Source organism: Takifugu flavidus, chromosome 13 (assembly GCF_003711565.1).
Source record: "Takifugu flavidus isolate HTHZ2018 chromosome 13, ASM371156v2, whole genome shotgun sequence".
Classification (NCBI taxonomy): Eukaryota; Metazoa; Chordata; class Actinopteri; order Tetraodontiformes; family Tetraodontidae; genus Takifugu; species Takifugu flavidus.
This window is the reverse complement of record NC_079532.1, coordinates 9489119-9504941: the sequence shown is the minus strand read 5'-3', so window position 1 is coordinate 9504941 and position 15823 is coordinate 9489119. Positions and strand designations below refer to the sequence as shown.

At 52.1% G+C, this 15823-nt stretch overlaps 1 protein-coding gene across 1 annotated transcript; it reads right to left on the bottom strand.

Annotated features, from left to right (window-relative positions):
* Positions 1-9: 9 nt before the first annotated feature.
* On the bottom strand, positions 10-14114 carry lamb1a (laminin, beta 1a). The gene is made up of 33 exons (XM_057051725.1): positions 13894-14114; positions 13132-13331; positions 12002-12137; positions 10963-11036; positions 10646-10834; positions 10510-10573; positions 10216-10418; positions 10003-10123; positions 9726-9914; positions 9411-9587; positions 9214-9326; positions 8834-8913; positions 8539-8674; positions 8193-8351; positions 7992-8119; positions 7802-7922; positions 7434-7629; positions 6120-6263; positions 5805-6036; positions 5572-5735; positions 4694-4918; positions 4345-4562; positions 4035-4131; positions 2924-3293; positions 2642-2826; positions 2316-2557; positions 1967-2176; positions 1741-1885; positions 1434-1641; positions 1211-1352; positions 955-1131; positions 720-879; positions 10-655 (listed from the first exon to the last, which is right to left on the bottom strand). The coding sequence occupies exons 1-33, from the start codon at positions 13985-13987 to the stop codon at positions 516-518; spliced, it is 5439 nt and encodes a 1812-aa protein (XP_056907705.1). The 5' UTR covers positions 13988-14114; the 3' UTR covers positions 10-515.
* Positions 14115-15823: the final 1709 nt, after the last annotated feature.

The window sequence follows — 15823 nt, the reverse complement described above, 5'->3', positions numbered from 1 at the left end:
CCACTGTGGTTTTGATTGGAGAATTTTATTAAAAATAATTTGGTGTTAAGTTTGTAGAAATAAAAAAATGCAGTCATGTGGTTTAAACATTCATTTTATACCGACAAACGTGGTGTCGCGTGAGTCAGTTGTGTTCAATCTGTTACATTCACACATTCGATTGATCCTCAAATTTAAACTTTTGAAGCTGCTGAATTTGGTTTATAAAAGGTTTCCTGAATAAAATCTAAAAGCTTTTCATATTTTTGCTACGACTCCAGCCCCTCGTTGGACCCGTGTCTGTAAATGCAGCAGAGCCATTAAAGCTGGTGATGCGTTCAGGGGGAATCAGTCGTCCCTGTGCTCATTTAGAAGGAACAGAAGCCTCTAAGTGGCTTAAATAAAACTCAACCTTTGTTTTTATTTTTGAGGACTCGATCTTGAAATCCAAACACTGACGCTCATTTTTTGAAAGTTCTGGTCTTTGGGAGGCGGTCCAGGACCCGACCCAGAGCGGGGGGTGCAGGTTGTGGACTCTAGAACACACAGGTGCTGTAGACGGTGACTTTCTGGCTGATCTCTGTCAGCAGCCCTCTCACTGCAGCCTCCAGCTCCACCAGCTGCTCCGCCTTCATCTCCAGGGTCCTCTGATTGTCTTCGTAAGACTTTTCTAAATCTGAAAAACAGAAATTTAATTTAGTCTGATGCGGAGCTGCGATCAGCCGTTTCGTCTTCGTCACCTTTTAGCCGCTGAAGTTTCTCGCTGGCCTTCAGCAGCAGGTCTTTAGCTTCCTGTTGCAGCACCTGTGCCCGTTGCTTGGCCTCGGCCACGCCCACCGCCTTGGTACCAATCAGCTGCTCCACGGTGGCGTATTTATCCCTTATTTCAGCGTCCAGCTCCTAAAGACACACAAGTGGTCTCGATTCACAAGGCTTTGGAGCGCACCTACTGACGTCCTCCACGCGTGGACTGACCTTCTTGACCTCCTCGGCGACCTTTCTGATGCTGGCGGCGTCCCGGCCGGTCTGCTCGGTGCTCTGCGAGACGTTCTGAGCTTTGTCCTTCAGCTGCATCACGTCCTGCTCCAGCTGCTGCAGCCGCTGCGTCGCGTTGTTCAGCTGCAGCTCCGCGTCTGCCGTCTCCGACTCCACCTGAACGCGACACAGGCGAGAAGATGAACCCAGGTTCCGACCACTGTTTGGAACGTTTGGACCGCCTGCCGGTACTGACGGAGGACAGCAGGTTGTTGGTGCTCTGGATGTCCGCAGAAGCCTGCTGGATGGCGCTGCTGGCCGCCGTCTGAGCCTTTCGAGCTTCCTGGAGCGCCTCCTTCACTTTCTCCGCTGAGTCTTTCACACTTGCTGCCTCCTCACTGGTGATCACAGAAGTCATGTAAACTTCCTGGTACCGGTATTCAGTTGGGTCATAAGGAAGTGCTCTGGTTTGGACCCACCTGGCTCGTCGTGCATGGTCCAGCAGGGTCTCTGCCCTCTGGATGTCATCGGCGCTCTGCTGTAAAATGGCCTCCACTCCTCCCAGTTCTCCCACCTTCTGGCGGATCTCATTGGTCAGATTCTGCAGCTGAGCAGGAGTTGTCGGCATCTGCATGGCCAGAACCTCGTTAGCCACCAACTCGACACTCTCCAGGTCCGCTGCGTCCTCTGAAAGAAGCGAACGGGAACGTTTCTGGGCTGACCCTAGTTTTGGACTCATCATAAACAGCTGAGGCTCCTAAGGTCCCCGGGACAAAGAGGACCCACGTGTGAGGAAGTCTCTGATCTGCCTGATGAGTGTTCTCAGCTCCTCGTTGCTTTGATCGACTCTCTGTTTGGTTCTGTTGGTCTTCATCAGGACGTCCTGAGCACTCTGCCTTGCCTCATCTGCTTTCACTTTGGCCTCTGACACCTGGAGACACAGGTGAAAACATCTAATCAGGAGAACCAGAACCAGGAGAAGCCAGAACCAGCTCAGACCTTTGAGACTCACCATCTTGGAGAGTTTCTCCACTTCATCCATAGCATTGAGTATCTCCTGTTCCGCGTCCTGAGCCTTCCTCAAGCTGCTGCTGGATTTTGTCACCACACCATCGCATCCTTCACCTCCACACTTGGGCCGACCTTCAGAGTCCACGCAGCCCAGACCTCCACAGGGAGAGGACGAGCAAGAGTCCTGACCCGAGGATGGACTGCCACAGACCTGTAGGAGCCAGACCCAAAGTGATGCTTTAAAGGCTGTTCATAAACATTAACGGTCATAACGAGGCCATCAACATTAACGGTCATAACGAGGCCATCAACATTAACGGTTGTGTGCGTGAACATCTGGGGCCTCCAACCTTGTGACTGATCTCTGACAGGTCCAGCGTCTGCAGCTCTCCGGCCAGGTCGTCCAGCCTCTGAGCGTGCTCGCCGTGCTTCCTCAGGAATTCCTCTCCAGTCTGGTTCATTCTGTCCTCTGTGAGTTGCCGAAGGTCGCTGGAGGTTTCTACGGGGCTGCCGGGGTCGACAGTGGAGGCGTTGGCACGAGCGTCAGCGGCCTGGGACTGCAGGAAGTACTTTGTGATGCTGTCCGCCGCCCCTGGAGACAGAGAGAAGCTGTAGCTGCTCGGTACAGGGACAGATATGGACCCAGCCCACAGGGGGCAGCGGATGTGATTCTCACCTCTGATGTCAGAGTTCTTCATGAACTCCACCTGATCCAGCAGCTCCTGGACGGTCCCTTCCAGCTTCCGAGTGTCCGAAATGACAGAGTCCAGTTTAGTTCGTGCTGTTGAGTCCAGTTCCTCCACCTGAAGCACGGTCTGTTCGGTCTGGTTCAACATCTGGCTCAGGGCTCCCATCAGGTCACTGAACAACAAACCAGTTAAGCCCAGCGAGTTACCACAGTTTTTCCATCACAGACGTGCTACAGCGAGATGATGTCGACAGACCCGGTTGAACTTACGTGGCCTGTTGCAGCAGCTCCTGGATCTCTGTCAGGGGTTGTGAGGCAGGGTTCTGGTCCAGAATGCCCCTGATGTCAGCAACGCTCTTCTCCATGCTCTCAATGGTCTTCTTGTACGGTCCACTGACCCCGCTGACCTTCAGGGAGTTGACCTTGTTGACGAGGCGGTGCGTCTGGTTTGTCAGCTGACCAATGATGTTGTCCCACTCGGCGAAGCACTGGTGGCAGCGGCGGCAGTCGGGGAAGGTTCCAGAGTATCCACGAGCACAGACGTCACAGCGTGGCCCGGAAACACCTTCCACACAGACGCACTGACCGTTGCCTTTGTTGCATTGGGGCTCGGCGGTCCCCTGGGGGTCGCAGTCACACGCTGAGACAGAAACAGGCTCAAAATCAGATGCGTAACCATGACAACTGATGGGAAGGCGTGATGATTCCATGTGGTGATTATAATAAGACAGACGTTAACCTATCATCTAAACTGGGTTAGTCAACCTCGATAAAAGGGCAAATACTGCCACCCAGTGGACGGTAGGAGTATAACCGGCGACCTCGCACTGTTTGGATGACAATGTTTAAAGTTCCATTTACTGTGAAAACATTTTGCAGGAAGAGTCCGAGACAAACTGTCTGACTCAATGTAAAATATGTGTGTGGGTGGGGGGTTTACATCTGGTTTGGATTTAAAGTTCTCAACCCGCAGAAGAGTCGACCAGACAGAAGGGTTCATGCTCTTCCTCTCTTTTCTTCAGTTTTCTCTCTCTCGCTCGCTCTGTCGTCTCTCAGCAGGTCTATTCTCTGACCTTTAACACTAACAAAGCCTCTTTGTGGATGGTTAGAAGTTCAGATGGATATCTGCTCCAGCTCTCAACCCCACAGAACATCTGGACCCAATATCAGTTTCAGTATTTTGCAGCGAGGAATGTTCCCACGACGCAACAGCTGAGCCACATCAGGGTGTTTTTGCATCATGAGACCCGAACTAAGAAAATATATCTTTGGTTTCCATTCTTCTTCCAAATAAGAGCAAAGCTCCACCGTTGTGCACACGCCTGATAAAACGGAGTTTTTGTCGTGCTGCAGGTACGTGGTTCCAGTGTTGGGAACTTACCGTGACACTCAACCTCAGGGCTCCCCCAGAACAATTCTCTACACTCGCTGCACGTCCTGCCCCCAAAGCCGGGTCGACAAGAACACTGACCGCTGATCTGTAGATGACAATTGTACGCGTTCAAACACAAATAATGATGAATAATTCAGCCTTAAAACTGTTCAAACCCTGATTGACATGCGTCTTGTACGGAGAAAAAGGTTTAAAACCAGGCCACCGCCACCTGGTGGTCAGGTAGAGACCTGGCCACCAGGTGGAAGCAGCGAAGGTGAGGTCAGGTGTGCTGAATATTCAGAAGTGTTGAACTCGCCTCGTTGCAGGACGGCCCATACGAATGATCGGGGTGGCAGCTGCACGGCTCGCAGCCGCCCCCGCTCGCCATGTTCCAGGTGTTGGCTGTGCACTGGCTGCAGTGCTGACCGGTCACATTGGGCAGGCAGTGGCACTGACCGCTGCTGCGCTCACACTGACAGTCGTCGGGTGACGGACAGGTGGAAGGCTCGCTGCCCAGGTGGTTGCAAACACACTCTGTGAACAAAACCCACACATTTACCCAAAATGACCAGTTTAGGCTCAATTACACTTGAGAATCTGGTCTGTCATCCAACGTTTTAGTCTTCTGGACCAGTCCTTTTAATCTGATCACCAGGTCTTCTTACTTCTACAGTCCTGCAGGGCGGCGTTGCCATAGTAACCCAGCCTGCAGCTCTGGCAGGCCGGGCCTTCGCTGTGGTGCTGGCAGAGCAAACACTCGCCGGTCCGGGAGTCACATGAGTCTGGGTCCAACATGTCGATGTTGTTGTTGCACTGACAGGGCTGACACTGCCCACCTGCCACTCCAGGGTTTCCATAGTAACCAGGTGAGCACTCGTCACAGCGAGCACCTGTGAATGTGGGAAAAGCCTGTGAATGATTGGCAACGATGTTCTCCGATGATCAAAACAGTCATCAGCAAATAGATTAATCAAAAAATCACAGAAAAAACTGTTTCACTCACTGACAAACAAAATCCACCCACATCCTTACATTCAGTTTTTGTCTTTTAAGTAATAAGAAGCCACCTTTTGTAGGACCTCCTCTAACACGAAGGCTGTAATAAGCTGCTCACTTTTGTCAAGAGAATAATTCCCAGCCGGAGCTGGAGGATGGAACCAGAGGAGAAAGTTTGTGATCCGTGTCAGCAGCTGGAAAACACCTTATTTCCTGCTCTAATCACAGAGTGGCATCACATTCCTGTTGTTCACGTCACTCTAATCACAGAGCTGATTCTCCTCACATGAAACGCCGCTGGCGTCCGCGGGGCCGCGTCAGCGGGGCCGCGTCCGCGGGGCGACAAACACTGAAACGCAGGATTTGTTCGGAGAACCAAGACCTGAGGCTGGATTCAGCTTCCATCTGTAATTATCTCCTCGTTTTCCACTGCTTTTATTGCTCTTTTATCCCCTTTTAAAAGCAAACTGCTGCTTCAGTGAATAAAACGAGCGCTCCGCCATGATGCAGGTTTTTAATGTTCCTTCTAAATATGACAAACCTTCACCTTTATATCCTGTGTTGCAGACGCAGGTAGCATGCTGAGAATGATCGCCGCGGTAACAACTTCCGGCAAACTGCCGCGTGCTCCCGGGGCCATCGGGGCACATGCAGGGGCGGCAGTAGTCACCTGACCCTAGGACTGGGTCGCCATAGTAACCCTCCAGGCACCTGCACAGATACGGGGAGAGGTTTGCGTCCCACTCAGAGGTTCGGCCGGCAGCTGCAGCCACGCCTCACCTGTCGCAGGTGTGTCCAGTGCTGTGGTCCCTGCAGTGGAGGCAGCGGCCGGTGGCGGCCTCACACTCGTCCGTGTGGCCGTTGCAGAAGCAGCGCCGGCAGGCGGGGAAGCCCCAGTGGCCCGGCAGGCAGCGCTCGCACCGCCGCCCGGACGCCCCGGACACACAGGCGCACTGACCCGTCAGCGGGTCGCAGAACGAATCCCGCGAGCCCTGAGGGTCGCACTCACATGCTGCAGATGAGACCAAGGCACATGACGTCAGACCTCTGAGGACCCCCCCCAGGTGGTACAAGCGGATCGGCCCAGGTTCTGACCTCTGCAGCCGTTGGGTCCGAACTGGAACGTGGACGGAGCACAACTGTCGCAGTTCCTTCCCACCACGTTGGGACGACACTGGCACTGCCCCCCACTGGGCTCACACACGGTGCTCAGAGAGCCCTGCGGGTCACACTGGCATTCTGGGAAATGGAGTCCGACAGAGGAGACCGGTTAGAACAGCCAACATGCTCCGACAGATCCCGAGGGAGGGAGTGACGAGACCAGGTTTAAGAGTCTGGAGGGAATGTGAGGAGCAGGAGACCAGTCGAGTCTTGTTCAGGAGGTCGAGGATCAGAGGGAGACCACTGTCATCACTCCAAGATTAACAATAGCTGAAAGAAGGATGGCGGAGGCAAGGCTGGGCGCCTCTTTAAACACAGAAGCTGTGGATCTCAGATTAGGAAATTATTTCTCAACATCCTGTTACTATTTCTCTGTCTCTGCAGGCCCAACATGCGGATCATGACCTGCTCATCTTGTGTGGGAATAATGAGCCCAGATTATTCCTGTTCCCACTGTACCGGAAGAGAGGAAGAGAGTCAGGCTGTTTATTTGAACCACGATGAGGTGACGAGAGAACGCGACGTCCGTTCTTCTCAAAACAGAACTCTGGGATGTAAAACAAATTCATCCTTGAAATGGAGTCAAAAGTTAGTTGAAATACTGCAGCTGAGCTTAAATTGCTACAGTACAAACTAGAATTTCTATTTTCTCCAGTGAGTAAATGTTAGTGTTGATATTCTGTTTTTCCAAAGGAAATATAATTATCCACATGGTGCTGGATGGATAAAAGGGTAGTGAGAAAGTACTGGGAGAGCTTCTAAAGGCACATTTATGGAACTCTTTAAAGCCAAGCAGCCTTTTCTGAAGACAAAATAAGGAAACTATTGCCACAGAAAGCATAGAGATCCATCAAAGCTGAGATCTGCCCCCCCCAGGAGCCTCTTCTACCGTCCTCCTCACGTCTCGATGTTTCACATAAAATAAATCCATGTTTTGCAATCATTTATGTCTTTATATCATATAATTTATATGTGTACGAGCGACTTTTCCAGGGGATTTATCTATTTTACTCTCTTATCAGTGCTGAGATTAAAAGACTCTTTTATCTGTGTGCATGAATCCGGTGCCATGAGGGAAGAGGAGGCCAGGACGATTTGACCCTCAGGGGAATTCCTCCTCTGCGCTCTTCCTCAAAGGTCAAGGGTCAGGAATTAAACAGCTGCCACTCGAGAGCTCACAGAGTAAAGTAAGTGGTCATTGTGCTAATTAGGCTCAGTAATTATTCACTAGCATTCCCTCGGCTGTACCTTTGGCCCCCTGATGCAACATGGCGGAGATGCTGAAGATGTAGTTCCTGCAGACGTCTGCCACCGGCGCCTTGACGACGCTCTGACTGTTCTCCAGGCAGCGATAGCGCTGGAAGGTTTCCCAGGCGCTGTTCCCGTCTCCTCCCTCGGAGCGGCTGAAAATCTCCAGATTCTTGCAGTGAGGCATCAGCACAATCTGTGGATCGGAGGTCACATGACTCGTTATCGCCGCACCCCCACCAGGACACGTTATTTTGGTCACTCCTCCGTAAGAGTACCCTTTTAGAGGTTAACGAGGTCAGAGGTCAGAGGGCAACTTGAACACTGTGTTTCCGAGCTGGCTATCAGGCCCCAGCCACTTTTCTTACCGAGTCGATGAGTGTGTACGGGGACTGGACGTCGCTGAGGGCGGAGTACAGCGGCAGGCTGAGGCGGACGGTGTAGTTCAGACCAGACTCAAAGCAAACGGGTCTGGGAAGAACCACGTACCTGACGGGACAAACAACGTAACAAACGTGCAGAAACACACGGCCGCTCATCCGGGTTGGCGAGCGCTACCTGGAGCCGGGGTGAAGCGAGATCATCTGGTTGTCGTCATCGGGCACCGTGTTTATGCAGCGGCTGTCTGCTCTGATCGGTCCAGGTCTCATCAGCGTCATCAGAACCTCCTCCCACTGGTCGGGAAGCTGCCAGAACAACATCATTTGGTTCTGCTGATGTATTGATGGGTGGGGCCACACGCTGCTTTGGGCGCCATACCTGGGGTTCGTAGCGGATCAGGATGTCGTACTCCATGGAAAAGGGAATGTTGTCCACAGAGAACTCCAGGAAGGCGCCCTCTGGGACATTGACCAGACCGACACCTGTCCAGGTGGGAGCGCGGTCGTGTGGGTGGGGCCTTGGGACGACAGTCACTCCCTACAGGGATGGAATGAAGACAAGAGCGCCGCCATCAGGTGACGCATGGAAAAGGCTTGCTCCAAGGGAGCATTGGTTCACTGGTGTTAGGGTTCGAGGACTGTGTTCACATCTGTTTGGCTCAAAGCTTCCACAGAGATCCTCAGTTATCAAAAGGTCAGAGGTCACAGGTTGAAAGGTGACTTACAGGTCCAAACTTGGCATCCTCGGCCTCGTAGGTGTAGTGATCCAGACCGATGAAGTAAAATCCAGACTCCACCTGATCGCAGCGCCGACCGAACATGTGATCTCTGCAGACGCACTGACCGCTCACCTGATCACACCTGTGGGAAGACAGGAAGTGGAAGAACAACATGCTGGTTAGGGAACAAGCAGAAGGAAACCAGCTTGGGACACATAGGAAACATAATCACCAGGTAATCAGCCGGGCGTCTTTACCAACCTGGTTAATTACAGACAACACTGACTGAACCAAAACTCACTGGTTGTTGATGGCGCCTCCCAGATCGCAGTCACATGGTCGGCAGCCATTCAGGTCGTTACTCAGACCCCAGTGCTCATCCTGAAAGCCAGAGATCAGGGGTTAGACATGTGTCATCAAGTCCTTCTCTGTTCGTAAAGAAGCTATTAAAGTCGTAACAGGAAGTCGTTTAGACTTTCATGTTCCCTTTAAAGGTAATAAACCAACACACATGTTTGGACTTGCATCTTTGTGGGGACTTTCGTTGACATATGCTTTCCGCAGCGCCTCGCTCTGCCCTCCACGTCACACCTTAATACCATGTTTATGTTTCCGTTTGCTCCTCTGCTCAGACAGTAAAGCTAGCCCACGTCCGCCTCCTTGTATTGTACATTTTCTTACCACACACTGGTCACAGTTTCGTCCAGTCACCAAACGTTTACAGAAGCAGCTTCCTGTCTCCTTGTCGCAGGGATTTCCTCCAGGAAGTGTCCCCAGAGGGCTGCAGGTACACGCTGGACAACACAACAGAAATGCTTAGTGACGTGATGCCGCTCGTGGTGTGGCTCCTCCTTTAGACGCTGCCTATTGTTTCCCACCTTTGCAGCCTTCTGGATCATCACTGAGCCCGTAATGAGCGTCTCTGCAGCGGTCACAGCGCTCTCCCTCCACGTTCCCTTTGCAGCGGCACTGACCAGCAATGAGACCGGCCCACACGTCGGTCATTCTGTCACAGATGCCCCCGTACAGAGAGCCCACTGGGTCACAGTCACAGGCTGCAGAGGTAAGGTTAGCAGGGTTAGGGTTAGCTATCCAAGCTATAGCTTCTTTCATGGTTCCTTGTTACCAAGACTCTTTGGGTCGTCCCACATTGTCTCTTCCCACAGGCTCAACTGGCCGTGGTCCCGACTCACCCTCGCAGATGTTGGGGTCTCTGATGTCCCTCTCTGGATGTTGGTAGTAAAATGGTTGGCACTGTTCACAGTTGCTCCCGGCCGTGTTATGAAGACAGTTGTCACAAACCCCTCCGCTCACGTTTGCCGAGGCCACAAACGCAGCCATATCGAAGTGGCACCGGTCCGAGTGCTGGTTGCAGTTACACTCTGCACACAAACACGAGGTCAACGCGGAGCAGAGGCTGAGGTCATCGGGTGATGGCAGGACCACCACCAGAAAGCAGAACGGACTCACTCTTGCAGGCGTTGGTGTTGCGTCCCTCAGCTGGTCTCCAGGGAAGATCGTGGTAGAAGTCCTCGCACAGCTCACAGTTCAGACCTTTAGTGTTGTGGTTACACATGCAGTGACCATGGACCTGCAGACACCAAGAGCGCCACCCAATGACTACTGCCGATGCCTCTGGCCACTCCGACCGACGCACCTTCGGGCTGAACAGGACGGACTCACCATGCCCTCCCTGGCCTGCCCCGCTCCCTCGATGGGGGCACACTCGGAGGCGTGTCCGTAGCAGAAGCAGTTGCCCCGGACCACCATGTCGTAGATGGAGTAATAATATTTCTCCTTAATCTCTATGCGAGGGTCCAGGAGGTTGTCTCCCAGCGTGTGCAGCTTGGTGAACTTGACCCGCAGGTTGGTGATCTTCAACATGTCTGAACAAAGACAGGCAGTAAGGGGCGATCAGGCGAGCAGCGAAGACGACTAAAAGATCTCCTTGAGGGACTCTTGTGTGAAGGAACCTACTCTGAATCCTGGGGCTGTAGGGGTCATCGATGTGGAAGGCTGGGTCCAGAACTCTGAAGATCACCTAAAAGACATTTTTGGTTAACGTTTCCCTCGTCTGTGCTGTGACATCATTTCCTCTTTCCTCCGTCGCTACCTCTCCTTCGGTGGACGGCTCGATGTCCGAGTAGTGGGAGTCGCAGATGACGTCGTCGACCTTCTTCATCGGACCCTGAGTAACATGCGGGAAGGACGTCTCACAGTCGTAGGCAAAGTAGCGGTAGGTCTGCCACGTTTTCCCGAAATCAGATGAGCGCTCGATCACCATGGCAGCGGGTCGAAATGTCTGAGGAAAGAGAAGAACCAGGGTCAGGAGATGTGGCCCTTACTTCAAAATATACACATGAACTCTCGCTTGGGTTCAGAAATGGACCCAGTTTGATCCTGGTCTGGATCCTGGGGTCGTGCGCTCACCTTGAAGGTCATGATCAGATGCGTAAAGTGAAACTCGGCCTCCAGGTTCAGCTGGACGGTAACGTTCTCCATGCCTGCAAGCAGCAGAACATCAGATAAAACAGACCATAGAATGCAGTTGCCCCCCCCCCCCCCATAAAAGCACAAAGACGCGTCCTTGTTGCCATGAAGATACTGTTGTCTTTGCTGTCCATGTCCCAGACGTGGAGATAAATTCTGGAACTTCTTATACAGAAAGGAGGTAAAAACCACAAAGGGACCTGTTCTCCAGGCATTTAGGAGAAAGTGGCTTTAACGACGAGTCGTTACCATGGTAACCGAGTCTACAAACACACTTTGGCTTTGCTGACTTCAAAAATGAAAAACCCAGTCCAACCGACCCCAATTTGGGCATTTTTGGCTGCATAGATGGCAAAAATGCTCCAATGTCTCAGAGGTGCCTTTGATCAGACGTCCTTCTTTAATTAAATTAAGGTCATCTGACGAGTTAATTAATCCCACACAGCGCTCCCAGGACAAGGACGCAGTTGTTTAAAGGGGCAGGACAGATGGATTAAAAGAGGCCTTCAGCTTCCCAGGAAAGTCCAGGAGAACTACTCATTCTGCTCCCACCCTGACCTGGACCTGGACCCCTCAGGGGTTCAACACCCAGGACGTCCGTGACCTGGACCTGGACCCCTCAGGGGTTCAACACCCAGGACGTCCGCGACCTGGACCTGGACCCCTCAGGGGTTCAACACCCAGGACGTCCGCGACCTGGACCTGGACCCCTCAGGGGTTCAACACCCAGGACGTCCGCGACCTGGACCTGGACCCCTCAGGGGTTCAACACCCAGGACGTCCGCGACCTGGACCTGGACCCCTCAGGGGTTCAACACCCAGGATGTCCACGACCTGGACCTGGACCCCTCAGGGGTTCAACACCCAGGACATCCGTGACCTGGACCTGGACCCCTCAGGGGTTCAACACCCAGGACGTCCGTGACCTGGACCTGGACCCCTCAGGGGTTCAACACCCAGGATGTCCGTTGGGCCTCACCGTTCTCCGACTGCCACCAGGTCTTCAGCCTGTTGGCGAAGGTGGTGATGACGTTCTCGATGCGATGGTTGCCCACCTGCTCCGTGTGTTCCTCGTAGGGCTCCATGGAATCGCACACAAAGCACTTTTTCTCCTCCTGGTTAATGACACAAAAGGGAAGTGAAGGGTTAAAGCCGAGGTGAATTCCTCACATTCCTCTCTGCTCACCCTCAGCGTGCACGGAGAACATTTTCGGACCAAAAAGGTTCACTTCAGTAAATCTGCCTCGTTCTCTTCCAATGTCAAACAGAAAGCTGTGGTTTTCAAACCCAGCTGGGGCCAGAACAGCGGGCGGAGCGGGAAACCCCCTCTCCTCAGAAATGAAGGGACATTTCACCTGATTAGGAAAACGCTCCCCGCTGAGAGAAACATTCCGGAACACACCAGGTAACTAGATACGATTGACTACTGATGCTACAAATGTGGCGCTTGAAAGGTAACACGGCATCGCTGGATTTCAGGGTTTTGTTTTTTCCCATTTTCTTCCATTTTACACGGATGTTTTGACCTCTCAAGGTCGTCCGTCGAGGCAGGAACTTGACTCCGTCCTCAGACTAGAGATAACAGTTGAATTTAGGTGAATGGTTCCTTTAATCCTTTCAGGTTAAACATTTTTCTCCTGGTTGTGACCTGACTGAGACCCGGAGAGTCAACAAAGGGCTGATTTTCCATGTTTGCATTGGAGAACCGGAAGTCTCTGTCAAATATTTACAGAAAGGGTTTCACACTGAAGGGGACAAAAACATCTGGACAAACATCTTCCTTCTGTCAGAGCTCCATGTGTCCTTTTAGGGAGGTGATTTATGCAGGAAACGTTGCAGACTAACACACACACTCCTAACAAAGGAGAACCTGGAAGACATTTAAAGCAGCTCCGCCGGAACGCCACGGGGAAAAGAGCCTGAATCATTTTCACTCTGATTTGAGGACAAAACCAGACAAAACCAGGAAAAAGTCTGTTCAATGTTTTCATCTGGACTTTTTAACTGACACCATCTGGAGGAAGAGAGGTGGAAACAGGGTGAAGAACATGGATCAGGTCTGCGTCAACTCCGCGGTTTCCCGGTGGTTCTAACCAGGCGTCCGTTTACCTGCAGATGGCTGACGATGCAGAACGGTTCGGGTCGGTTCAGTCCACAGGTGGAGCTCGATGAGAGTTGGTGCGCTCGGCCAATCAGAAGGTCTCCTGTTGCCGGGTAACAGCTACCCTCCGTGCACAAATCGTTGAGCTCCGGCAGACCGACCTGACTCTGCGCCCCGAACTCCTGGGCACAGGTGAGCGCCTGTAGAGCTGAGAGCAGAGGCTTTTATTGTGAAAGGGTCAGAAAGATCCCACACAGATGGTAAAACTCCTTTTATACGCAGCTTTAACCACAGCAGCAAACACCTGGACCCACACCAAGATCAGCCGTGGAACATAGTGAAGTTCCTGCTGACCCAGATCTGACCACAACTGGTGATCAGAGCCTGAGGCTGTCTGATAACGGGTCTAATCAAGAGAGCAGAAGCAGCTGGTTGATGTGAGCAGAAGAGCCTGAGGACCTTCGGAGATCTCATCCAACCCCCCTCGGATCAGCTGAAGCTCTGATCAATGAAGAGAACTTTCTAGAAGCAGCTTTTCCTCAACTGATTTATGCTGATAATGTCTGAAATGCTCCACAAAAGCCTTTTTCTCTTGAGGTGTTTGTTCATCAGCTCAGACGGTTCAGAGGAAGCTGAAGGTCTGAACACTGATCCGATTGTCATTAAAGGCTGTAATTGGATCAAACGGTGCTCTTAAAGAAGGAAAAAGAAGCCAACACTATTGTCATTATTGTACTGTTGTGTTGAAGAGAAAGAGGAGAAAAACTCACCGAGCAGCACAGTCAGCTGGAGCTGCAACATGCTGCAGACTGAAAGAGGAAACAGCACCAGAAGATCCAAAAACCTCCTCTGAGCTCCAGACATTCCTCAGCTCCCTCCGGTCAGACTGTGAGAACCTCCTGCAGAGCCTCCCAGACCCCTGAATCAGCCAGGAAGACCACCCCAGAACTCCCCAGACTGTGTCGAACCCGCCTCCTCCTCAGTGCACCCACCTCGGGATCACACATCCGGCTTGACCTTCAAAATAAGAGTCAAGGAAAACTCATCTAGAGCTTAATCGCCTAAAACAACGTGGGGGAGAACATTTCAATAAATACAAGCTACGATATAAAGAACCACTTACAGCAGGACATTAAAAAAGAATAACTAATGTGGCGATCACTAAAAGACAAACTATCCTGAATCAGGAAACCAAAGAAACATGAACACAGGAAAAGTTTCCTCACTGCTTTTATTCTGAAATCCAGCTTGACCCCCCCCCCCCCCCCTCCCCCATCTGGACAGGAGGATGTGGACAAATTCATTCATTCATGTCCCTGCTGATGGAGGAGTGAACAGGCGTCCTCTGCTAAGCTGGGAGCCACAGTCTCGCTGGAGGTCGGGACCATCGAACCCGCTCCTCTTTCCTGTTTCCTTCTGAAAGTTCCCGTTTTAACGGCGTCTGTGACCCAACAAGTGATCTATTGATCAGAGGCTGATTAGCAACTGATGGGTTGTTCTTTGTGTCCTGAAGAATGTCCCCCCTCCCCTGCTTCCACACAAACAAAGGACATTCCTGACCCCCTCCTACGCCCCCCCCCCACACACACACACAGGTTCCCACCCCCACAGTTAAACCTCACCTGCAACAACAAAAGAGGTGTGTGGTGTGTGTGAGCGCACAAGTGTGTGTGTGTGTGTGTGTGTGGGGGGGGGTAAAGCCGACCCCCACCTGAAGATCTGAACATTGGTGTCCCAGTGCATGTTGGGTAATGGCTGTGAACGTGTGAGGACCTGCAGAGCTCTGATGTCAGCCAATGAGAGATCAGGTCGTCTGTCTAAGGACACCACAGACACACACACGCACACGCACACACACACGCACACACGCACACACACACACACACACACACACACACACACACACAGCTTTGAAGCAGTTTGTAGTCAAAACTGCAGCATTGATCCAGATAAGAGCCGCAGACGCGCCGCTGATGGACGCACTTTAATCCAAATACATGTTTTGATGTTTTGACAGACGCAAAGATCAAAGGTCCCACTTTAAAGGCAGCTGCGGCGTTTCATGAGCTCGTCATGTTTCTGCCTCCAGCTCGCCGGCGCTCCCCGTTGGCGGGACATACGTGCGCTGCAGAGCTCATCCTGAAACGGCTTTAACCTTCCTGGAGCTTTAATGAGGTGCACAAAGGCCGACGTTGTCTCTGACGGATGATGTCACCTTTGCTGAGAAGAGGAGCAGAAAGGAGGCGCCACCCAGCGGAGCGCTCCTCTGGGAGCTGCTTTGTGTCTCCACTCTGTCTGAGTGCTTCTTTCCCTGTTCCACCTCCACAGGCTCTCCCTCTTTCTCTATAAAGCTGAAGCTTGCTCCACCACAAACAGGCCAATTGTCTTCAGCTGGTGGATTAAAGAGGCCGCCTGCTCTCACAGGTTCCTGGGAACAAGCCCCCTCCATGTCTCTGTTATCTTATCAGCTTCTGCTGGCGTGTTGCTGCTGGGCAGCGAAGGCCAACGTCAAAATAGTGTCACTGCTGCAGCAAAGGTGGGGAGAGATTCCCCTGTGAGCGGAGTGGATCACTTTAACGAGGAACGAGGAACGATCGGGACTCAGGAACATAGTAACTATTCTATTATCAACCTGAAACTCATGAGACAATTTGTGGTTTGAGTTCTTCAAGCTGAAACATCTGAAGTAAAACTGCATAG

Bases quoted from the DNA above. Each gene is read 5' to 3' on its own strand.
- lamb1a (XM_057051725.1), bottom strand. From the start codon at position 13,987: ATGTCTGGAGCTCAGAGGAGGTTTTTGGATCTTCTGGTGCTGTTTCCT. The intron at 10,835-10,962 runs GTGAGCGCACGA...CTCTTTCCTCAG, and splicing joins ATCTGATCATGACCTTCAAG to ACATTTCGACCCGCTGCCAT. The intron at 2,558-2,641 runs GTGAGAATCACA...CTCTGTCTCCAG, and splicing joins GAAGAACTCTGACATCAGAG to GGGCGGCGGACAGCATCACA.